General features: G+C 34.1%; 1 protein-coding gene and 1 long non-coding RNA gene across 7 annotated transcripts; one reads left to right on the top strand and one right to left on the bottom strand.

Moving 5' to 3' along the window:
- The first annotated feature begins 3923 nt into the window (after nucleotides 1-3923).
- On the top strand, nucleotides 3924-20028 carry rab6a (RAB6A, member RAS oncogene family). 6 transcript variants are annotated; one of them, XR_015500552.2, is made up of 10 exons: nucleotides 3974-4197; nucleotides 7391-7449; nucleotides 7547-7600; nucleotides 10471-10576; nucleotides 10752-10857; nucleotides 13114-13225; nucleotides 13951-14044; nucleotides 14518-14584; nucleotides 16703-16791; nucleotides 18808-20026. XR_015500552.2 is itself a non-coding variant. In NM_001328530.2 (9 exon segments), coding segments are annotated over 8 exon segments (627 nt in total). In that variant the 5' UTR covers nucleotides 3924-4127; the 3' UTR covers nucleotides 16768-16796; nucleotides 18813-20028.
- LOC147842166 (uncharacterized) lies at nucleotides 10747-15396 on the bottom strand. The gene is made up of 4 exons (XR_015501477.1): nucleotides 13845-15396; nucleotides 13028-13652; nucleotides 12836-12925; nucleotides 10747-10883 (listed from the first exon to the last, which is right to left on the bottom strand). It is a non-coding gene; the product is annotated as an uncharacterized LOC147842166 (long non-coding RNA).
- Nucleotides 20029-26675: the final 6647 nt, after the last annotated feature.

Below are 26675 nucleotides of genomic sequence, written 5' to 3' on the forward strand. Positions count from 1 at the left end.
GAGGAGGTGATTTTACGATCATTCAGCAAACTGTTTCCCCCTGTTGGAGGCGACAGATAATACTTTTAGAATTACACGAAAGACTGAAAAACAAATCCATTTGCATTCACAATCTTAATCTCAAATAGTAAACCTGCCTTTGTGGTCTTCATTAAAGATATGGAGAATTATATAAAGTTGATTTCAAGATCGACTAATAAGAAAGCTTTAAAAAATATGCTCTGCTTTTAAGATATTTATATACGTAATCTTAATTTGACCCTTGTATTTGCAATAACCTTTAATGTTTTTTCTTCCCCCTCTCTCTCTTCTCTTTATTTCTTATATTGGTATTATTTTCTCTATTGTTTCATACTGTACTGTACTTTTCGACAATGTCACTTGCTGATACTTAATGTGTACTGTTATGGGGCGAAGCGGTGGCGTAGTAGGAAGTGCTGTCGCTAGTGGTGGGCAAAGCGAGGCTTCGTGAAACACTGAAACAGTCGAAGCAAATGTGTCGAAGCTTCGAAACGTTTCGAAACCTCACTCTACAGTGACATTTAGTGGTCATTTTTTATATATATTGCACTGAAACAGCTTCAGCAAAGAACGATTGAACAGATTGAGGGATTAAACCCCACTTTGTGAAAATGGAATCCTTCAAGTAACATTGTACAGTGGTTATAGTGTCAGACATCCATGCAGGAGTAGTAGGTTTCGAAGCCAGTCAGTAGCAGTTGTTTTGAAATGCTTTAATACCAGTTGGTAATGCTTTGCTCTTGTATAGTTTTGTTTCAACATTGGTCTGATATCCGAATAAACAATTTGTGAATAAATATGTCTTGTTTTTGTCTTAAAACAGGGTTGTTGCTAGATCAAAAACGGTGGCCTGAAGTTATCAAGAATTATTTATATTATTCATTAAATTTCCCATTTATTGTATTTTATTAATGTCTACCCAAACCCTAAACCCAACCATACTGTAAAAATATTTATTATTGTTTTACAGTGTTACAAAAATGATGCTAAATTGATGGCGTAACTGTAGCTGTATCCTATTTAGGCTACACAAAACAGAAACATGATTAAAATACATAAAACCATGATTTCGAAGTCGGGATTCGAACCCAAAACATCATGGTAAGCATAGAATCAATAAGCAAACCCACAGTGCTCTATGCCATTTGAGACAGAGATAATTTGGAGACCTTGGCAGTCAAATTAGGATTCACCAGGTCTCGAAACGTTTCTAAGCTGATCGATGCTTTGAATCGCTTTAGTCACGTGACTAGGTGTTTCGAAACACTTTAGTCACGTGACTTGGGTGCTTCGGATCATGCTTCGGTGCAGTGATTCGAAACACTTAAGGTGCGTTCGACATGAAGCTCAGCTGCAGCCGGTGATCAACGAGATTAGCCGAGCGCAGGCGGGGCGGAGTTGAAAACGGAGCCGTCAAGACGGACAGCTGGACACTTCGGGACTCAAAGTTGCTGCAGTCATGATGACCGATTACATGGCGTCATCATATTTTTTTGTTATTTTTATTTATAACAACAAAACATTTACAAATAAAACAGAATACAGTTTCTACAAACTGTAGTTCCTTTTTAAACAATAAGAGAGAATTATGAATAAAAGACATAACAAATGCATGAGAGAAATAAGAGGAAATGAGAGGTTAATATAAACATAAAAACGAACAGGTCTATTAAATACAAAGCAATAAGCATAAATTCTAGGAGTTAAACATCAACCTTTAGGCTAATACTTCTTGTTTGAATATGCTAAAAAAGGGTTTACATATATGTACATTTATAGATAGAAAAATTTCCAATGTAAAAAGTAAAACAAGGTGTTTTGATTAGGGCTTAATAAATGACATCATTTTGGATAATGAATGAAATTTCAAAAAAGCATTTTAATTCAAAAAGATTGTGTTGAAAACAACAAAAGGTAAAATAAGTGAGCTATGTAGAAGTTTCCAAGAAAGAGCAGGTAGCCTTTAAACTGCTAGACAGGAAATAAAATAGATATTTATATTATAATAATAAAACCATTTTATAATTATTTAATAAAATAGTTCATGGGGATGAATGCAGTAAATAGTCTGTATAAAAAAGTTAAAAATAAACCTGCGCAAACAAGCTAACCTTTATAACCAGATTATTTAACAAAAGATGATTACTGCAGTAAAATATTTGTAGTCTTTTAATAAGCAAGATGTGTACAGGATAGAGAGGGTGTGAAAAGTGAATTGTTTGTTTTGAAACTTTTGAATCGGAATTTGTCCAATTATAAACCTGAAATACACGTGTTTGTTGTCATGTGGTAAACTCGGCCAATCGTGTAATATCGGTGTCGTCATCAAAGCTCCTGCAGTCGCTCTTCAGAAGCTGCACGGTCTGAGTTTGCCGTCTGATCTCGGAGCGCTGTCGCGGTACTTTGATGCCACATGTGACAGTCACGTGGCGTCGGCGCAGCATCAATCCGGACAAGATTTCTAACCAGAATGCACCGCTTTAAGACAGATTTCGATCGATCTGCGCAGCGCTGCATGAAGTCGAACGCACCTTTACGCTTCGGGATCTCGACACTGTGTCAAAACATCAGTTTCACGTCAGCCATCCCTAGCTGTCGCATCACAGCAACAAGGTCACTGTTTCGAGCCACGGCTGGGTCAGTAAGCATTTCTGTGTGGAGTTTGCATGTTCTCTCTGTGTTCGCGTGGTGCTCAGGTTTCCCCCACAAGTCCAAAGACATGCGGTACAGGTGAATTGGGTAGACTAAATTGTCAATGTGTATGTGTGTGTATGAGTGTGTATGGGTGTTTCCCAGTGATGGAAGGGTATCTGCTGCAAAAAGAAAATGCTGTTGGCGGTTCATTCTGCTGTGGCGACCCCAGATTAATAAAGGGACTAAGCCAAAAAAAAAAATGAATGAATGAATGTACTGTTATGGATGTTCCGTGTTTCAGTGATAAAAAAACACATTCACTATATTTCCATCCACATTAATAATAATAACAATACAAAATTATATAATTCAAATAAATACCAAAAATTAACAAATAAAATAATTTATAAAACAATAAGCAGCAGGGAAGTTAAAGTTCTCAAAATATGAAACCAAAATCCAATAATAAACTATATAAATAACTTGCTTTTTGACTTTTCATCTCTCTTAATGTCTTAATGTGAGTCTAAAAACTCACAGAGGATGACATAGCATCTACAAAATAAATATACATGATATACAAAATAAACATGGCAGCTGCAAAATGAAAATGTACACCATACACACATAATAAATATTACAATCATTAATCCATTAAGTTTATTTACCTTGTTTCAAATAATATACACAGTTTATTATAGTAATTATTATTGTGTATTTTTTGTCTGTCACTTATTTTTATTTTTTTTATTGTAAATTTTATGGGCAACAAGGCCTCACAGCAAAAAGCACATTAAACATATATCTAAACTGGCATCAGCATAAAAAATTTAATCCTGACCACAGTTCAAGGGTTAACTGAACGCGATGATGCAGAATAGTGACGCCAGCAACGTGACGTGGCGCTTGAAAAGCTCAACCTAACCCTGTTTGTCGTCCCGCCTAGTTTTCATATATGGGCACCATTCCGCTTACTCACAGTAAATACTAATTTCCCCACTAACAAAATACACTTAAATATTTTTTATTTTTTATAATTTAAATACGAAAGCAAAATGACTAGTTGAGTGAAGCTGCTAAATTTACATTCCACTAATAATAAATACATCAATGAAAATGTAACGCTCAAAATATATAAATATGCAAATTACAGATTAAATGATTGTGATACTGATAAGACATCTGTATATTTTATCTAATAAATAATTTCATCAATTAGACGGAACGCCGTTCTAAATAAAATATTCGTTGTAATCTTTTCTAATTCAATAGGCTAGCTCAGCTGTCAATCACTCCTCTGAGTGTCGTGCTAGGTTGCGGCGCAGAACTGGGCCTGAATAGGCGGCTGAGAGTCTCAAACTGCACCGAGTTGGAGAAAACTGGATACTAACAGCTTTATTTTCTTGTTTAGAACATTTTAATAGTTAAAACAACAAGTTTAAACCAACATTAGGCCCAGTGGAACCGGCAGCATGTCTGCAGCAGGAGATTTCGGCAACCCGCTCCGCAAATTCAAGCTAGTTTTTCTGGGAGAGCAGAGCGGTGAGTCCCGAACCGAACCAGATCTAACGGTTCTATTTTAAAAATCTTTCTTAAGTCTGAATGTGATGTGTAAAACGCGAACATATAAGTGTCTTACATTATGAGTAAATTTATGAATCTGTAAATCTATCTATCTATCTATCTATCTATCCATCTATCTATCTATCTATCCATCTATCCATCTATCCATCTATCCATCTATCTATCCATCTATCCATCTATCCATCTATCCATCTATCCATCTATCCATCTATCTATCTATCTATATATCTATCTATCTATCTATCTATCTGTCTATCTATCTATCTAATAATGTGCAATATTTTGTAATATGATAAGACACTCAGTGTACTAAATATCTGAAATATTATAGTGTCTCTGAGTGTGCTGGAATGTGTGTACATATCTGGTTGTCTTTTATGCTCATAGGTATAGTAAAACATGGCAAAACAACTACTTTTGATTTACAGTTGAAGTTGTATTTGCTAACATAAGTTAGTTATGATGGCTGTTGTCTTCCGATAGCAATTGATATCAACAGGTTTGTTTTGGGACAGGGTTTTCAAATTAGGGTCCTGGTAAGGCAAAAAAGTTTAAATTAATGACAAATAATAAATTTATAATTTATTTATTTAAATGAATGATGATGCAATTTATGGAGATGACTATAAAATGGATAATCTTAAGATGAATATACAAATATAAAGGCATAGCAATATATGTATATAATTTATTAATTATAATATAACATAATTGCTTAAATACATAAGATGCAAATAATCTAGACATTTATTTAAACGAATTAAAAATTAAAAAGCATAATTCTGATTAAAATAAATAAATGGAAATAGATTAAAAAGTAATTAAGTATGAATAAATGTATACATGTTTAATAATAAGTAGAATTGTTTTTATAATGCACCAACATATGTAAAAAAATAATTCATAAAGTAAATGATTCATTAATAATTGATATAAAATATTTAAATATATATTTTTTACATTATTAGAACTTAATATATAGAAGATACTAAATACTGGATCAATGCCTGTTCAGATTTTACAACGTTACAATTGTAAACACTTAAGTCCCTTTTTAAACTGCATTTCGTATTCATTTCACAGTGTATTTTTGTCTCTCTCTGCTGTGTTAACATGATATTCTCAAGTTTGACTGAGAGCTTTTGTTGGTGACGTGCTGTGATTTTCTGTATCGTTTAACCACTGAACACTCATATTTCAAACTTGTGAGCACATGCACGCGTTCATAAGTGATAAAACACCAACAACTGCCTATTAAATACTGCTTAAGTCTGAATATAAGAGCTGCTCCCCTTTCTGAAATATCTGTCGCACACAGTGTTTCACTGGACACCAATTTCACAAGTCATTGGGCAAGAATTCAAAAGTACATCTGCAGCATAAAGCATAAACAAAGATTATGTGGCATTATTTAGTAAACATCTTTCAGACTAGACTTGTAAAAAATGCTTGAGGCTTTTTCTGAAATTTGAATAGGAAAATAAACATTGCAAACTGTTTGCATATTTACACAGACACCATTGCATGTGTTGTTCATGGTCTCCTTTTAGATAAATCTATCACATGTGTCATGTGAGAAGAGTCTGATGTAAATGAGAATTGAATTTGCACAGAAAATTTTGATAGTTTTTAACTTGTTCGTAACTTGTTTATATTTGGATTGAATTATATTTTATGTACATTTCCAGTACAAAATCATCCCAATCAATCTAAAATGAGGAATTCTTAACAAATAGAGCTATTGAAGTCATCTTGCAATGTCAATGTTTTTTCCAATATTGTGCAGCCCTAATATTAGGTAATGTTATTTTTTTCTGTTATTACCTCTAGTAGTGTGCTAAAACCGTAGGCAGTTACATACTCCACGTTTTATTAAATGGAGTTAATAATAATAACCAGTTATAACTAAAATTAACATTTAGTGTAATACATCTGGCTTTTTCTCACTGTTGATTTTAACGCATTAAGGTTTACCAGTGAGACTTCTGTAAAGTGTTAGCTATTGTACTTTATAGTCCTTGTGCAATTTAATTTGGTCGAAACATTTGTGTACTCTGATTATGTATATACATTATGTGTTTATTGTTATTATTATTACTGCTAAAGTATTTTTCGGCTTAGGTCAACATTGTGATAATACCGTATATAGTCAGAAAACTACAGCAAGTAATTTCAGCCACTGCACGATATTGGAAGAATCTGTTCCTGCGATTTATTTTATTTTTCTGCAATTAAATTTTGCAATATAAATACAGTTTTCTTTGACAGTTTGAATAGTTTGAGGGTTTTCTGAGGACTCTAACAGTTAATTAAATATAGTAATTACTATAGGGGCTACATGATATTGGAAAAAAACTGGCGTCGCAATATTTTATTTTCCTGCAATGTTGAGTATAAGTTTAACAGATGAAATGAGTAGCTCTATTTGGATAGAATTAATCCATTTAGGATAGTTTAGGATGAAAATAGGATGATTTTGTTGTGGCGTGCAGTGATAGATGCTGTAAATAATTGAAATAAATGATTCATTGTTTTTCTGAGACTCCAACAGTGTTCAGGTACACAAGTTAAATATGTAAAATAAATATCACTTGATTTGTTGTGAGAATTACAAATTTTTTTTATAGCATATATATAATTTAATAATCTTTCCTGAAGTTAATTAACTTTAAACCATCTTGAAATGCGTTCACAGTTACATCTTTAAAACACATGCAAATTAGATGTTTTTTGGTAACTTTATGAACTCTAAAGAAGAATTAAGTCCAGATTGATAGTTTTTACTTAAAACAAGCCAAATTATCTGCCAGTAGGTGAATTAAAATACTCTAATGTTTGCTTTAAAATGTAGATATTTAGGCAAGAAACACAACAAAAATTCAAAGAAAAAAAATAACACTTTATATTTTTTGAATAAATCGTATATATTCTGTATAAATACAGCAATTAAATGTATTTGTGTAGCTCCTGGTGAACTATAATTCAGACTGAACATTGCACATCTTGTGATGTGTCTTTTGTGGATGCGCACTTTGGGATATCAATGCTGAATTGATATATTGTGCAGCCCTAATCGCAACGATCAAATTTGATACCGGCAGAAGCCTAATCTAATGTTTTAGTAGTAACATGATCATTTTTGATTTTGCAGTGGGAAAGACGTCGTTGATTACCAGATTTATGTACGACAGTTTCGATAACACCTACCAGGTGAGTGATGTTGTTTGTTCTCAACTTTAAATGTTTCTGATCAGTTGTGTGGTTTGGCGTGCTTCATCTCTAATGTTTTGTTGCTTTAAATTTTCAGGCCACGATAGGAATTGATTTCTTGTCGAAAACCATGTATCTTGAGGACAGAACAGTAAGTAATTTATTTTTCGCTCTAATAGAAAATGCATATGGCTTTAACTGTTTAAAATATACTAAATGCATGAAATTATCATAGAGATATTAAGAAATGACTGAGGGATTTGATAATCTTTTTGTAAATTAAAGTGAATTTGTTTATTTAATGGAATTGATATTTTCTTTTCTCGTTCCTCAGAACATTATTTGTGTATAATATTATATGTTAAGTTTCTTTGATTTCTGCAACTCTCTCTGAAATAGTGTTAAAGTTGTAAGTGATAAATAATTGTTTCAGTGCATTGTGTTTTAGATGTATAGTAATTAGGGATGTGCAATCGTAAAAAAAGTCTATTGTTTCATATTATTATGCTCTTGTTTATTTTGTGGTGTCACAATGTACATTTCTTATGTTAATACTTTTTTTCATAGTTCATATAAACACAATATTACAAGTGAGAAACATAAAAAAATCTTGAAAGTACAATGTTTACATTTTGCATTTTATTTAGCGACGATGTTGATTTTATTTATTTGCTTTTTACGTTTAACTTTTTATCATTCCTTTTTGAAAAGTGTTCATTTTATTGTTATTTAATTTTTTTAAAGTTCTAAATAAAGCTAGAAATATGATCACATATGAACGAGTGATTTTTCTATCATGCTTTATAATGTAAATAAAAATAATATTACATGCGGTTTAAATATAAACTATTAATTAATTACATTGACAGAAATGGTACTGAATTTGAGATGATTTATTTTGTGATATAAGACTATTGTCATATATATCCCAAACACGATGTCTGGGAGATAAACTCGTATATCTAGAGTCACTTGAGAAGTTTTCACCGCTTTACTTAAGAAAAATCTGCTGTCAGATACTAGCTGATATTGAAAGATGAAAAATGATCAAATAAAAGAATATTTAAAATAGCATATAAATGTTTAATTCATTGTTTTCTTTGAATGTTAAATGTTGTTTTAAACCTTTGATATTTGGAAATGTCTATAAAAGTCAAAGATGAAGTGCGCAAAGAGAAACTCCTGTGCCTTTCTCCACCTGTTGTGTCCATTGCCCCAGCCTATTTCTCTTTTCTCTTTCACTCTCTAGTTATTTGTTCATACATGTTTGTTTCCTTTTATAAAGAATTTCTCTCATTTAATTTTTTTTTTATTTTGTATAATTATGTTTTATTCAGAAGATCTGCTGTCCTGATAATATGGCCAAACCCTGGCCCATACCTTAACCCTACTAACATCTGAATACTTTACTAACAATAGACTTAAAGGGTTAGTTCACCCACTCTTTAATCACTCTGGAGCTGTTTTACCACAATATGCATGCTCATAAAAACCATAAAAAGTTCATTTATAAAAAAAAAACTCTTGCTTATGGCTGTTTTATACAATGGCAGCAACTAGATCTGCATTAAAAGTATAGTTCACCCAAAAATAAAAATACTCACCCTCCACTTGACCAATCCTGTTTGAGTTTACAAAAGCAGATAAAAAAACACCAATTGATTTCCATAGTATTTTTTGTTCTTACTATATATGTCAATGACAGCTTTTCCCAACATTTTTCAGAATATCTTATTTTATGTTCAACAGAATTTTTGTGGAAGTTTTGTTCATGCCATATTTAAAATTAATGATGATAATTCATATATAATTATATAGTTTGTTAAGTCTGTGGCACTAGTAAAGCAGTTATCAATACCAAAGGAAGAAATGTTATTAGACCTTTAGAGAAAAAAAAATGATGCTTTACTTTTGACTTAAACCCATACCTAATAAAACCAATAAAGTGAATGGTTTTACCAATCCTTTGGCCCTTTTTTGTAAATAATTTTCAAATATACAGTTAAAGTAAATATTATTAGCTTTCCTTTTAAAAAATATTTAACAAATGATGTTTAAAAGAGCAAGGATTTTTTACAGTATTACCTATTATGTTTTTTTATTGAGAAAGTCTTCAGCTATAGTAAAAGCAGTTTTACATAAAATAAGACATTTTAAGGTCAATATTATTAGCCCCCTAAAGCAATATTTTTTTCAATTGTCTACCCTGAGCACGCTTGCGTCATCAATGATGCAATTGTTCGGTTAGGACAAGAAGCGCTCTTGCTCAGTACAATGGAGATGGCTTTAATTGTATTGTTTTGTATTCATTTAAGTCAGTGACGCAGTCAATTATTTTGCTGAACAGATCCACAACTTTTGACGCTCATAAATGTTCATGAAAGTCATCATGCTGCAGGTTTTAGGAGGTTTGCTGAAGGTGTAGCTGACGTGCCGTGAGGGGTTTGTAACTTTAGTAAATTAGGACAGTAGTTCTTGTTCATTGAAAAGTAAGATTGATTAGTAAATCCATATGAAACAGTCTCTAAAAGTGACGTTGCGTCTTCAGTTTCGGGCTCAGGTGCACTTTTAGTACACTACTAGCGTACCTAGCCAAAGCCCAACCGAACTGCACTTTAAGCTGAATACTAGTATCTTAAAAATATCTAGTAAAATATTATTTACTTTATTTATTAAAACTATTATGTTTAAAAATGTGTGGAAAAAATATTTTCATTAAGCAGAAATTTTGTAAAAAATATACAGGGGGGGCTAATAATTCTGTAGGGCCAACAATTCAACTGCATATCTTTTGTAGTCCGTAAAAGGAGGACTGAATTTACATTGACGGGTGAACTACCGCCAGCATTTAACAGTCTCAAATACATTGTCCATTTTGCTTTCACCCATTCCTTGCATTTTTATTTTCTATTCTGTTTTTTTCTTCCTATACATCATCTTTTCCTTTTAAACATTTCATTTCCTCCTTTTTTTCCTTTTTACTCTGGTTCCTTTTCTTTTGTTTGTTCTCCATTCACACAGATCAGGCTGCAGCTTTGGGACACAGCAGGACAGGAGCGTTTCCGTAGCCTCATTCCCAGTTACATCCGAGATTCAGCCGCTGCTGTTGTAGTTTACGACATCACAAGTAGGTATCAGAGACTCAGTGTGCGTCCAGTTCCCCTCCTCTTACCTCTTCCTCTTCCCCTTTCTCCCCATCTCTCTCTCTCTCTCTCTCTCTCTCTCTCTCTCTCTCTCTCTCTCTCTCTCTCTCTCTCTCTCTCTCTCTCTGCTGCATCTCTGGTGCTAAAATGTTTGGTCAGGTGCGGCTGCAGCTTTGGGACACAGCAGGACAGGAGCGTTTCCGCAGTCTGATTCCCAGCTACATCCGGGACTCGACGGTTGCTGTTGTAGTCTATGACATCACAAGTGAGTGTGGATCCTCGGCGGGAGATCTTGAGGAAGAGGAAAGATGTCTGTCATCTCAACGCAGTCTCTCCTTTTCTGTCTCTCATTCTATTTGTTTTGTTTGTTTGTGATTCCATCTTTCTTGTCTTATGTTTGTGGGACTTTTTGTTTTTTCTTTGCTTTGCAGTCTGGTGCTAAAGTGGAGCGCTAGACACCTTTGTTTTGTTTCGTATTTGAGCTTACATGTTAACAGATCTTCATTAGTTAATAAAAGGGACATAATAGTCGTTTTTATGAAGATGAATTTAAAAACAAGCTAAACACAGACCAATAAAAATATTAAAGAGCAGTATATTTTTTGCAGTTGTGATCAGTGTTAAGGGTGACGGATTACCCGCTTCGAATGTTATCACTCGATTGAATGGCCGTTATCAGTGGTTATCATATCAGCTAATGGATATGAACTAGTAGGCTCAGAAGGCTGTTATCATCCATCAACATGGTTAATCAGCTATACTTATAGAGAAGACTCAAGATCTGTTTCTACATTACTGTGATTGTTGGGGTAGGAGTAGACGTTAATAAAATACAATTAATAGGAAATTTGTTAAATAATATTAATAATTCTTGTGGTTAATCAGCTTTACTAATAGAGGAGACTCCATATCTGTTTTTTACAACACTGTGATGGTTGGGTTTGGGTAGATGTTCATAAAATACAATTAATGTGAAATTTTAAAATTAATATAAATTATTCTCGTTAACTTCCGGCTGAAGCCATATGTGATCTACTGCTGACTAACCATGTGAATGGATAACAGCCTTCTGAGCCTATCAGTGGGTTCAGACAGCCCCTACTGACCTATATCTATTAGCTGATAACCACTAATAACGCCCCTTCAAATGAGTGATAACATTCAAAATGGCTAAACAAATTCTAAGTTACATAATAATATTACTTTTCTAAGTAAAGTAATGCATTACTTTTAAAAATTAGGTAATAATATTTGAGTTTCTTTACATTTTAACAAAATCCAAGTTACTTTTTATTTTTATTACTTTGCTTTTAAAAAAAGATAATTGTTGAATTAAAATGAACAGTCAGAATGTGCTCAGCACAGACAGAAACCAAGATGATTCTGGCTTACATTTCTGGGATAGAAGTGTTTTCATTATTTTTAGCACTTGGAAGAATATGAAAAGGGGATTATCTCAATGGACAGTGACTTTTACTTCACTAATAAAACAAAAAGTACAAAAGTAGCAAACACATTTCTTTAAACTTGCATTAATCTGTATATACGGCATGTATAGCACTGCGGTCAGGAAATTCTTAGAAGATAACATTATCATACGATATTATTTTTGATGTGTTTTTTTTTTTAAAGGTAAACGAAGGTTATGCAGTGTATTGTTAATAGCTTCTCCATTTAAAAAAAAAAAGAAAAAAACTGAAAGAGATCAAGCCTCAGCCATGCAAGAAATATTTACTCAAAAGTAATGTAATGCATTACTTACCATAAAAAAGAAACTAAGTGACGCAACTACTTTTTATTGGAGTTATTCAATGCTGTGCTTTCAAAAGTAAATTTCCTCAACACTGGTTGTGATCAAAAGTAGAAATATACACTTCTTACAAATACCAAACATTTTTTGTGTTTTTTTTATAATTGCTTGAAATATTAAATGATATGTTTCTGTTATGTGTTCACATAATTCATTTGTAAATGGCCAAAAGGAATTTAAAGGCCATGCAAGTTATTACTTATTTTGGGAAAGGGAAATGCCAAGTCTGGGTAGAGACGCAATTACATGCAAACCATTAAAAATGATGTTGTTATTTTTTTTAATTTTAGTAGAATGATTCTGGTCCTTGATGATTTATAAAATGTAAATAGCTAACAATTCACAAACAAAAAACTAACTAGCGGCATTTTGAAGTTAAAAATAAAAAAAGATAGAGGCAAAATAAAATTAATATTATTTACAACATGATTACCTTTCATCCAGAGCTTGCCAAATAGTTTTGTGCTTTTTCCAGTTTTCATGTTTGGCCACTACTGTAGCGTTGGTTTTCTTGATTCTTTTCCTGTGATTTACATTAATGAGCACAGAGACACTTGAAGCTTTTGAAACTCCTCCTTTCTGTCCTCTTATTTTATCGTTCTGTTATTTTTCTTCTTTGAGTTACCTTCATGTCTATGTTCCTGGGATTCCCCCACAAACCGCTGAGGTTCACCTTCATAATTAACCCATTTTCTCTAAAATCCCTGACAGATGTCAACTCATTCCAGCAGACCACCAAATGGATCGATGACGTCCGAACGGAAAGAGGAAGTGATGTCATCATCATGCTAGTGGGAAACAAAACAGATCTCGCAGACAAAAGGTTTGTTTAAATGGCCACATCTTTATGGTTAGAAAAATAATTATCTAAAATTAAATAGAGATGATGGAAAAAATAATGACTTTTTAACTTATTATTTGTAGTTTTCTAACAACATATTCACTGATCTAAAATGATGCTGTTTTTTTGCTGAATATCTCATAGATATAGGATCTCAGAAAAAGTATTAATTTAAAAGCGTTAAAAATTTCTAACAAAGAAATGTTTAAAAGGAGCAAATATTTGAGACGGTTGTCACCTTGTCAGTATCAGATGCCCCTTGGACACCACATTGTCACTAAATTTCATTTATTAAATTTATTCATTTATTTCATTCCCTAAATGCTGTGTAAAAGGCAACGCTGGATGTTTGCACAATACCATAGTTTAAGTGAACAAAAATAATTTCATAGATGTTTTAGAAGTGACACTATAACCCAGGGGTCAGCAATCTCGGTTCTGGAGGGCTGGTGTCCCTGCAGGTTTTAGCTCCAACTTGCCTCAACACACCTGCCTGGATGTTTCACGTATACCTAGTAAGACCTTGTTCAGGTGTACTTTATTAGGGTTGGAGCTAAAATCTGCTGGAAACCGGCCCTCCAGGAACAAGTTTGGTGACCACTGCTATAACCTTTACCTTAAACGCTTTGTCAATCTGCTCAAAATAGTTATAAAATAAAGCTATTGGGAAATGGTAATTAATGACATTTATTTTTTGATCATTTCAGGCAAGTGTCTATCGAGGAAGGAGAAAGGAAAGCCAAAGAACTGAATGTAATGTTTATTGAAACTAGTGCTAAAGCCGGATACAACGTCAAGCAGGTGAGTGCAACAGAACTTTTAATAGGATTGAATGTTAATAAAAATATGAAGGTCATATTATGCTCTTCTCATATTATAATGTGGTGTATGACATATTAATATGGTATTGTTTCAGGCCAAAACACCACAGGTCATTTCTTATACTCCAAGTATGGATCTCTTTAAATGCAAATGAGCTGTATCTCCCCGCCTCCTTTTTCTGTTTTAAAGCCTTGTCAGTTCAAACTCCTGATAAATGGCTTGCAGCTATTAAATAAACACAAGGTTGTCAAACCGACCCTAAAAAGACTGTTAGTTATGTCTGCACTAAAGGAAGTTGTAATTATCTAAGCAACAATATAACCATTTTAATGATTGAACATCAGTGTCTTCAGAAGTGTCCACAAGATTAAATCTTTTTTTAATTTAAATGAATGCAATACATCTCAAGCACACAGTTTTTAGTAATATTGGCTTGTTTTTGTCACCTCTAGCTTTTCCGCCGTGTAGCAGCAGCCCTTCCTGGTATGGAGAGCACACAAGACAAGAGCAGAGAGGACAGTATCCTTTGCAAATATATGCATGCATTTATATATTTAACTGAGGTATAATCGCTTGCAGTGTGGTGTTGTGATTGTTATATTTACCATAGAAATATATACATTGGGTGGCACGATGGCTCAGTGGTTAGCACTGTTGCCTCACAGCCAGAAGGTTGGCATGGGTTTCCTCCAGGTGCTCCGGTTTCCCCCACAGTCGGAAGACTGCGGTATGGGTGAATTGATTAAACTAAATTGACCATACTGAATGAGTGAGTGTGTGTGTATGACTGTTTCCTAGTACTGGGTTGCGCCTGGAAGGTCATCCACTACGTTAAAACATATGCGTGAATAGTCGGTGGTTCATTCCACTGTGGCAATCTCTGAAATAGAGACTAAGCCGAATATGTGTGTGCATATACCTATACACATTAATAACAGGATGTAAGAAAAGAGATAATATCTCCCCTCTCCCATGATCAGTTTCTTTTGTCTGTCCCTCGGTCTTACTGCAAATTAAAAGGTAATCGAGCTTTCTGTGTTGCGGCCCCAAGGCTCTGGAACAGTCTCTCTCTAAACATTAGGATTTCTCCATCAATGGATGCCTTTATATTTAACTTAAAGACTTATTTTTACTACCCTTGTCTTTGAGTGATGCATGTGTGTAATTTCATATCTGTATTTCTAATTATTACATATACAGTTGAAGTCAGAATTATTAACCCCTCTGTTTAATTTTTTCCCCAATTTCTGTTTAACGGAGAGATTTTTAACACATTTATAAACATAATAGTTTTAATAACTCATCTCTAATAACTGATTTATTTTATCTTTTGCCATTTGGGGCTAATAATTTTGTCCCTAAAATGTTTTTTGAAAAATTAAAAACTGCTTTTATTCTAGCCGAAATAAAACAAATAAGACTTTCTCCAGAAGAAAAAATATTATCAGAAATACCGTGTAAATTTCCTTGCTCTGTTAAACATCATTTGGATAATATTTAAAAAAGAAAATATAATTCAAAGGGGGGCGAATAATTCTGACTTCAAATAAATAGTTCAAAATGTTATATTTTTACACAGTAAACAGCTAATTATAGGTGATTATAAACACCTATATTCACGATTTCACATAAATTAGCGTGCCAAAAATAAAATATTTACATTTATTTGCTGGGCAATTTAACATGAAACTTGACTGTTACATAAAAATAACAGGCTAATTAACAAAATGGGATTTTATTGCCAAACAAGTAAAATAAATAAAAAAATTTTAATATAATGAAAATGAAAGAGCCAAAGACTGAATCCAGCTCTTGAATAAAACGTGCTATAGTAATATGTGCAAAGATGTAATCACTCCAATTTCTCCTCGGAGTCAGATTTTGATACACCTGAGCATTGAGCACAGATGACTTTATGAACAAAACGGTGCAGAATAAAAAGACAGATTGTGGCGGTGAGTGTAGAACCCCTATACAGGATTCAGTGACTGGCACACCTCTCCCCCTGCTGCTGTGAAGGCTGTCAGATAAGATATGTGTGTGTCTGTGTGTGGTGATGGCCTCCACGTGCGCTCGCTATAATCAATAGGAATATTCCGATCAAACTGAATACAATCTTACATCAACAACACATGAGACGCACAATAACAAATAATCATATTAGATTACAAATAACCCAAGGAGTTGTTTTGCACTTGTGCATCGCTGCTATTATGTTTACACATGTAAAATTCAAACATACCTACAATGATAAGGAATATAGTTACTTACTGAGTTAATAAAGCACAGCATGAAGAAATGACGGACTTTGAAGAAATAAACTCTGTGAGGAAAGCGATAACGATTTGGCCACCTATATATTGTGCATCTCTCAATTTTATTTTGTAGTACAGCGCTTTGGATCAACTACGGTTGTGTAAAATTGTGCTGCATAAAGTTTGCCTTGCCTATATTACTACAAAATGTAATGATGAATAACAGTAGGACATTTTCACCCATATTTCGCCATTTTATTTTCATCTTATTTGAAAACATTACATTAAATGTGTAGTGAAAAAAAGCTCTTTCACTCGCACGTTTTGCTCTGTAAATCCACATGAAACCATATTAGTTTTCCTTGATTGCTTTTCCCCCCAGTGATCGACATAAAATTGGAAAAGCCACCAGAGCAGCCGGTCAGCGAAGGCGGCTGTTCATGCTGAGGCTTCAGTCGCCGTTTCTGTGCCGTGTCTCTAGCTGCTTTTCCACTATCGTGCCAAACCGTTCTAAGAACACTTCGGTACGGTTACGGTTGTTTCTCCACTGAGCCTGGAACGGCGTGGCACGATTACAAACCGTTCTCAGCCCGGAATTCTCGGCACGGTTAGACAACCGTGCTGAACTGTGCTGACAGATTATGTGTGTTGACGTCGCGACTCGGTTGCTAAGCTACCACAGCTGGCTCAGCAGAAGCGCGCTAGTCATCAGACATCCTCAATAAACTACAGTACATTTAATATAAAATAACGATCCAGGTCTAAACGATACAGTTTGAAAAGGGTGGATGATTTCCTAAATTAATGATGTTAGTGGTTCGTATGGGATCGTATGGGATGAGAGCATAGAGCAGTCTCTGGCAGAGAAGTGAATAACTCATCACATTCTTACGAAGATATTTTATTCATTAAAGTTGTTATTTTATTGACTTGAATACAGACCTACATCGCTTGCCTGAATGTGAGTTTATTGCACGCAGCGCTGTATTTCACAGCACAAAACTCGCTCTGATCCGGGAGAGACATGCCAGCGACTTGCGCTGCTGACTTTTTTTCCTGCTGCGCATCGAATAAAGCGAATAAAGTCACGCTTAGCATCGTCGATGTCCAAATTCCACAACAACATCACGATATATATATCCATGGAACACGAACTTGCAGACTCTTTTAACAACGAGGAAATAATTGCACTTTTTAATTCAAAGCCAGGACAGCGTGTTAATACCGGCGAGACCACCTGAAGGACGTCGTGTTGTAATGTCGGCCGTCCAAAAGACTTTGCTTGAAAGCTTTTCGGAGCGGCACTGTAACTGTCCAAGGTACTGTTGTATGATTTATATTATAGCATATGCACTAATAAACAAGTCAAAAGAATGAATGAATTAAATAAATATGGATTCTTAAATGTCAGAATTGCTTTTCCTCAAAAAATATCAATACGTTTTGACAAATGTTTTATAAAAATAAAATGAGCATTTTTATCATTTCAGCTATAGGCAATTATATGATTCAATTATACATAAGTTATATGACATTTATGAGGCATGTATGTTTCTGTGTTTTAGTTTTTTTGTGGTGATCTTTATATAGGCTAGCTACGCAAATATTTTCTAAAACGTCTAGCAATAATTCGCCTACAGCTTGTTAGTTAATATGAACACAAAAATAATTATTATAATAAAAATAAAATGATCAAAATAAAAAGATAATAGAGCAGCATTTTGCTAAATATAATAGTGCTTTAAATGCTTTAAATCCTGCAATATACGTGTTGTTTCATATTCGTTTTTATTTTCACTTGCTGCATTCGTTATTTAATGTTTGAATACTAAAACAAATAACAGCCATCGCTTAACTGGTTTCATTTTACCATCAAAATGTAGTATATTTTATATCATTATCAACTTTTGATATAAAAACGCAGTGTAATTTAATTAATTGTTAAAAATGAAATAATTTATGTGCTGTGTTTTTATTTTATTTTATTTTTTTAATTATATTTCTGCCACTATAATACAAATGCACTATTTTTGTTGTCTTATCATTGTTTATTTTTCTGTTATGTTCAGAGATTTTAAATATTATTTATTTCCCCTCCAATTATTTTTAATCATCACGTTACATTTTGGTAATTTTCACTCCAAATAAAATTTAGCCAGAGCTGCGCAACATATAAATAAATAAGGGTGCACATTTAGCACCCCTATTTCATAGAGCGGCATAACAGTGTTTAGTCACATGGTTGCTTTTGCTTTTATGAAAAAAAATAAATAAATAGTTTCGGCTCTTATTTAACTTTAGTTGAACAAAGGGAGCCGTTTACATTGCGTTACCAAGGCAACTACTGATGCGTTTTGTGTAATGTTTTAAAGAGCTTTGTCGCAGCACGACAGTGGAAAATGAAACCGTATCCGTGCTGTCTGGCCCGGTTTGGCACGGAATGGAACAGTTCTGTTTAAAGAACGATTCAGCACGATAGTGGAAAAGCGGCTTCTTACTGTCGCTCTTTCAGACGCTCTTTATTCGCACTCACAGCATCTCTCTGGATAATCTGCAGAAGCTCCGACCACATGGAGGGAGTACGACACTACCTGCCAATCACTCTCGTTACCGCTGACCCAATCAGATGACTTTAAATCCAAAAAGCACAACATTGGATGTGTTTGCCGTAGCTTTTCTATCAATCCTTTCCATTTATCGTACACCTTTTGTGGTGTTTTGTTGTTTTTTTTTCCGCTCAAGAACACTTTATAAAGTGTTGTTTTTGTCCTTGTTTCCTTTTATGTGAGTTAATTCTTGTATTACTGTAACTATGGCATGAATTGGAACAATTTGAGAAATAAATGAATATACAGAACGAATATGAGAAGGATATCCGGATCTGAATGTGCGAGGACTCGGAGCTGAACATCGCTTTGGATTCATGGTGCGGAGATGGACGAAATGTTTACAGAGCCAGTTTTTGGGAATATCCAAGTCTAGATTTCATCACGTGGCGTTACATTTTTAACGCTGTTGATGTTTCTTTAAGAAAGGAAAGTGTAAAAAAACAAACCATTTGGGAGGAATAAGTGCTGCTTTTAGCTCGGTCGCTAGTAAAGCATTGCATTTTTTTTCTTAGATGCTGTTTTATGAGCATTAGAGAGTCGATAACTTAGCCACAGAGAAATACCGTTATTGTAAAGAAATATTATGTATATTAAGGGAAGTATCAGATTCGATTTAACTGAAGATATGCAGGCATTGCCTTTAATGGTTTGATTTATTGAGCTTCCATTTGTTTGTTTTTCATTAGCATTGTAAAGTTTGATTTATTGTAATAATGACACACTAGTTATGGTTTGTTTTCTTTTTGATTTGATCAACCATGAACCCTAATATTTATTTGTGAGGTCTTTTGTTTTTAAGCACTGTTTGGTTCTTCATAACTGATAGAGACGTGTAAATTTTCTGGTCCAAAGCAGCTGCCATGTTTGTTTTTAAATGTACAATGATAAGTTTCCCCCTTGACACACTTGATCGAAATGCTTTTAAGATCTAGTGCATTTATTGTGTTTTTTTTTCTCTCTCTATGAAACGGTCTCGTACATTTCGAAATTATTTTAACTTGACCTGGCAGCGCTGCTTGACGTCCATTGCTCATTATTTGCACTGCTAAAATTGAACACCATCTTGAGAAATCATAATAAAAAGTTGTATTTAGCAATATTGTTTTGTTTTTGCTTGATAAATTATTTGCATATTGTGTTTTTGTCTGTATATTTAAAGAGTTAATTAGCAAGAACTCAGATTATCTGTTGATCTGCATCCCAATCATCACAAATACTGCAAAGACCTATTAGAACCCACATGGACTCAAGATTCTCATAGAAATCGGTCAAGTTTGGTGAAGGAGAAGTCATGGTTTGGGGTTACATTCAGCAACATCAAATGCCTGCGGTATTAAGAGATTTGTGTTGCCCATTACATTACAATAGCAATTCTTTTACCACAGGAGAGGGCAAATTCTTCAGCAGGATAGCGCTCCATCTCATACTTCAGCCTCAACAGCAAAGTTCCTGAAAGCAAAGAAGGTCAAGGTGCTCCAGGATTAGACAGACCAATCACCAGATATGAACATTATTTAGCATGTCTGGGGTAAAAGGAAGGAGGCGTTGAAGCTGAATCCAAAGAATCTTGATGTACTCTGGGAGTCCTGCAAGAACGCTTTTTTAGCCATTCCAGATGACTTTATTAATCAGTTGTTTTAGTCATTGCAGAGATGTATGGATGCATTTGTCTAAGCTTATGAGTCACAGTTTAATCATATTTAAATGAATGTTTATCAATTGCTTGTGTTTTCAAGGCCTGTTACTGTTAGACTTCATTGGTATATGTGCTCTAGTTCTACTTCATTTATCTGTGCTTGTATTTTTTTATTAAATTTAATGCACTCCCCTATAAAATCAACACAACCTACCATTATATATTAAGTCATCTTGTGAATAAATTGGAGAAAATTAAAATACTGCAATGGAGGCAATGTTTTTTTTTCAATATTGTGCAGAGATAGATAGATAGATAGATAGATAGATAGATAGATAGATAGATAGATAGATAGATAGATAGATAGATAGATAGATAGATAGATAGATAGATAGATAGATAGATAGATAGATAGATAGATGATTTTACCACAATATTGTAATATTGTAAGATTTCTGAAAAGTTACATTTCCGGTTAAATCTGTTTGCAAGTTGCACTGAAAGGTTCAACTGAATCTGCTCGAGTCAACAACCCACTGATTCAAAAGAACCGATCAAAGCGAGTCTTAAACGAACGATTCACTGAGTTCACTTACTCTGATTCGAGCTGATTGAAGAGAAGACGCTTGAGAGATTGAGGTAACTGCTTTAAAGTGTGCCGTTTGAAAGGTAGATGATTGATTTAAAAACTAAACTTCAAAACAAATTAATTCTCCCCATCGTCGTCGCAACGGTTAGATACGCCTAGACCGACATTTTGTAATAGTAACGTTACTTTTCAATAGACAACATAAAAGCATCAGAAAAAGTGTCTATGTAGATAGGTAGTTAGATATCAAACAACTTTACCACGTTAATGTAAGATTTCTGAAAACGTACTTCAATCTCTGGTTAAATCTGTAAACGGTCCAACTGAGTCAACAACCAGCTGATTCAAATATTAATTGTCGTGCCTATTTGGATCTAGACTTTACGTCTAGACTAGACGTTAATAAAATACAATTGAGACACAGCTAAATGTGAATCAGCCGGTTGAATTTCCCTGTTACTTAAACCTCTCTGTGTTAAATAAACGTTTTATTAAACCAGTTCCAGTTTTGCCAATAAAACAGATTTGCAGAAGTATCTATATTTATATAATCAATATAAATCAGTCATTCACAGTTAATCAGCAGTCTGAAATGTTTTAAGGGTCTGTTTATTTCTGATGTTGGGAATCTTATGATGTTTGACCAAATGAGCTGTTTAGAGTTTCTCTTGTTCTGTTTTTTTTAGCAGACTCAAGCGTATGGAGAACATTAGACACTGGACACATGTACGACATCCACAATCTTCAGTGATTTTCATCGCTTGTATTTATTTTCAGAGGAAATGCAGGTAAAAACAACAACTATTATTCATCAGATGAAAGCATTTCACTTTATTAACACTCCTGATAACACTGACTGTGCCTAATAAAATGAGTACACGTATCAAATAAACAACCAGATTTATTTTTATTTCCATTGCTAGGACTAAACTTTAAAACAGATTTACATTTAGCAGACGCTTTTATCCAATACATGAAAATAATAGCAGGGGCGGACGTAGTGATTTGGGCGCCCTAAGCGGTTTTAGGTTTGCTAGAATTGAAAATCAAAACATTCTTTTTCTCTATAGATGTTTTTTTCAGTAGATTAGTTAGTTTTTTTGTAAATAAACTGCATTTTTAAAATGTATTTAAAGTATATTTTATTATTTAAAGGACCCTTTATGGTCTTAATGTTTTTTTTTTTGTAATTGAACTTTTTTATTTTATTTAGAATTTTTATACCCACACAACATAAAATTTACAATACAAAATCAACATTCAAGAAATAATGTAAACAAATTATAATAAAAATAATAGCAAAACAAAAATTATAACAAATATAAAATAGTACAAAACAATATAACAGATCGTCAAATTGACAACTTTTCAATTTTCTTTTATGTGCTCTCCAAATATTGCAAAAAGCTACCCCATTTCTGATTAAAGGTATGGGTGGAATCCTGAAGTCTTGCCAACATACGTTCATATGATGCAGTAGAAGTCATCAGCTCAATCCAATCTTTAAAAGAGGGAGTATCTGAGTTCTTCCAATTTCGCAGCACCAGTCTCACAGCAATAATACATCCTGTGACGACTAGTCCAGCCTGTGTTTTAGATATTCCGTTCTGTAAAGTGGATGTATCACCAAGAAGACAGACTCTTGGAGAATAAGGTAAAGGTTGTCCCAGCCATTTCTCAAGGTTTTGAATAACTCTTGTCCAGAATGGAGCCACCAAATGACAGCTCCACATTAAATGTAAAAAAGTGCCCACAGAATGACCACATTTCCAACAGTGGTTATTTTCCATTAATCCTATTCTATGCAGTCTTACTGGTGTCCAGTAATATCGATTAATTATCTTGTAATGTATGAGTTTACTCCTAATATCTTTCACAGTACCACCTATACCAGAAACTACTGCCTCCCATTTACCCTCTTCAAATTCCACCTCCAGGTCTTTCTCCCAGATAATTCTTAAATGATCACTTTTTCCATACATGTTGTTTTCAGCTTTATGGTCTTAATGTAAAATTAAATGCAATAAGTTCACAAACAAACTACAGTTAATTAGACTTTTTTTAGGATTAGATTTTAATATTAATGAAAAAAACAATAAAACAAATTTAATTTACAATCAGTCAAATTAATCTTGTCACCATTTTTCATATGAATTGAAGAATTGCTGTTTGTGAATCGGCAGCTGTTAATTTTCACTGGGAAATGTTATTTTATTTGAGCAATCCCTATTAATAAGCTCACAGCGCTCATCATCTGACAGGTGTTTCAGCTAGAAAGCAGGACTGCTGGGGTGGCTGCGTTTCATTGTTTGTCTTATTTCTTCTTTTTTCCCTAAATATTCTCAAAATTCTCAGTTTTTTATACTCTACCTACCTCCACCTCAGCTCTACTCTGATCTCTGGCAGACTAGCAGTGTATTTGAACCGCTCACTCCTCCCGAATGTGCAATACGGAAGGAACGGTCCACTATTCATATGGGGGCTCAGGTTTTGAAAAGAAGTAACAACGTTAAAATCTTAACGGTTACGGACAGATTTTACAACATATGAGCTATATGGATATAAAGAGTTTTATGATTAATATAGGCTTCTTGGCAATGGTCGGGGGCCCCCTAATTCTCCGGGGCCCTAAGCAGCTGCTTACCTCGTTTATTGGTTAAGTCCGCCCCTGGACAATAGAAGCACTTCAGATCACTCAAGAAAACAACATGTTGATTCAGTGACAAGTCTTAAGCCCCGGTCAAGATTTTTTTTTCTTGATAAAATCTTGATTTTTTCATGGGTAACAAATGTGCCAGACTACACGTTCCTTCACGATCTGTCAATTAAACATGCTAGACTTTCTGCGATGGTGTCGGAAGGCATTCCAGGCATGGTATCAGTTGTCGTGAACTATGCCACATAATTACACGAGAAGAAATTGAGTCTTGTGTCAAGACGCCCATTTGTCGTTTACGAATCCCCACGACACCCTACGCCAAGGAAATCGTGACAAATTTGTGTGATCTGACCAGGGCTTTAGCTATTTTAGCAGTGTATGTATTTGTATCCTTCATTCATTCATTTTCTTTCTGGCTTAGTCCCTTTATTAATCCGGGGTCGCCACAGCGGAATGAACTGCCAACTTATCCAGCAAGTTTTTACGCAGCGGATGCCCTTCTAGCTGCAACCCATCTCTGGGAAACATCCACACACACATTCACACACACACCCATACACTACAGACAATTTAGCTTACCCAATTCACCTGTACCGCATGTCTTTGGACTGTGGGGGAAACCGGAGCACCCGGAGGAAACCCACGCGAAGGCAGGAAGAACATGCAAACTCCACACAGAAAAGCCAACTGAGCCGAGGTTCGAACCAGTGACCTTCTTGCTGTGAGGGGACAGCACTACCTACTGCGCCACTGCCTCGCCCCTGTATTTGTATCATTATTTTGAAATAAAAAAGAAGCAGACAAACAGATTAAAGAGTTGAAGGATAAAGTGATGGTGAAACAGATCAGGGCTCGGTGGTTAGCATTGTCACCTCACAGCAAAAGAGGTTGTTGGTTTGAGTTCTGGCAGGGCCAGTTGGCATTTCTGTGTGGAGTTAGCATGAGACAGTGTATGGGTGTTTCCCAGCATTGTGGCTGGAGGGTAAGCATTTTTACAGTGCATTTGTTGTCAGATGCTTAAACTTCCACCACATGTATGCTTGTGCATCTAACAGATTCAGCTCAGTAACGTTAAATTCAGCTAATCTTTGCTAAATCTACAAAGGTTGTCATTTTTTGTGCCTGAATAATGTGATTTTAAACGCACAGTAATCAGCCTTTAATAAATAGAAGACTTATTTTTGACAAATGTGACTTTATTTCAAACTTTAGTACAAAATTCATAATTGTCATTAGTTGTGAGGCTTGTCGCCCCAGCCTAATGTCTGTTTTTGTCCGTGTTCAGCTCAGCACCACCTTTAAGATGGGCAGTTTCCAGTGGCACCACGTGGAGGAACGGACCTCGCCACCTATATATACAGGGTTTGGAATTATCACTCACCATAAACTACAACTACACACAAAATCACTAGACGATAAATGATGTCCTCCAACCATAAATCATATACCACATTAGCAAAACATTAGACTAAAGAAGGTTGTATATGAGGACAATATTAAAGCAAATACTAAAGGTTGTAACTTAATTAGTCTTCAGAACACAAATGAAGATATTTGAATGAAGATATTTTAGTCAAATCTGAGAGCTCCCTAATTCTTCATTGGCGGCAAGAATCCTGACTGTGAGAATACTTTTATGTGCGCATTAAACAAAAATAACTTTATTCAATGGTTTCTTCCCTCAGTGTCAGTATAGGGCACGCGTTCACATGTCGCACCTCTGACATATAACCTTGGATGTGCCCGTGCATTTTTTTAAGAGAGGAAGTCGCGCGCCGGCATCAAGGGGGGTATATGTCTCTGCACAGTGCTTGTGAACGCGTGCACTATAATCACACTGAGGAGAAGAAACTGTGAATTAAAATAGAAGATACAATTTTTTTATTGTTTATTTGTAAATGATGTTTTATATTTTATTATTTTATTTCCCAATTTTTTTCTTTATTATAATGTTTTACTTTTTTATTATTATTTTTATTTATTTATTTATTTATTTTTCCAGTTTTGTGTTATGTAAAGGCATATGATCTTTTTTTTTGTGTTTTTGAGTCTGGATGAGGGAGCTTAAATAAAATAAAAATAAAAATAGTTCTGAAGATGAACATGAGGATGAGTAATGAATAACATAACTTACATTTTTTTTTTTTATTTATTAATTTTTTTTTGTTTCTTAAAGAATTTCTGCTTGGTCAATAACATGGCCAGTTATAGATTTATATTAAATAAATACTAAATAATACTAAATATATTAATAATTATAATAATACTAAAGGTTGTAACTTAATTAGTCTTCAGAACACAGATGAAGATATTTAAATGAAGATATTTTAGTCAAATCTGAGAGCTGCTTAATCCTTCTTAGGCGACAATTTTAAAGAGAGGAAGTCAACAGTTTCTTCCCTCAGTGTCAGTATAGGGCACGCGTTCACATGTCGCGCCTCTGACATATAACCTTGGATGTGCCCGTGCATTTTTTTTTAAGAGAGGAAGTCGCATACCGGCATCCAGGGGGGTATATGTCTCTGCACAGTGCTTGTGAACGTGTGCCCTATAATCACACTGAGGAGAAGAAACTGTGAATTAAAATATAAGAGAATTTTTTTTATTGTTTATTTATTAATGATGTTTTATATTTTATTATTTTATTTCCCATTTTTTTTTATTTATTATAATGTTTTACTTTTTTATTATTATTTTTATTTATTTATTTTTCCAGTTTTGTATGATCTTTTTGTTGTTTTTGAGTCTGGATGAGGGAGCTCAAATAAAATAAAAATAAAAATAGTTCTGAAGATGAACATGAGGATGAGTAATGAATAACATAACGTACATTTTTTTTTTATTAATTTTTTTTTGTTTCTT

This window comes from Danio rerio, chromosome 10 (assembly GCF_052040795.2).
Source record: "Danio rerio strain M-AB ecotype USA chromosome 10, GRCz13ab, whole genome shotgun sequence".
Classification (NCBI taxonomy): Eukaryota; Metazoa; Chordata; class Actinopteri; order Cypriniformes; family Danionidae; genus Danio; species Danio rerio.

Coding starts and splice junctions, on each gene's coding strand:
- rab6a (XM_087269774.2), top strand. CDS start 4,128: ATGTCTGCAGCAGGAGATTTCGGCAACCCGCTCCGCAAATTCAAGCTA. Junction 7,450..7,546: donor GTTTCGATAACACCTACCAG/GTGAGTGATGTT, acceptor TTAAATTTTCAG/GCCACGATAGGAATTGATTT. Junction 13,226..13,950: donor ACAGATCTCGCAGACAAAAG/GTTTGTTTAAAT, acceptor TGATCATTTCAG/GCAAGTGTCTATCGAGGAAG.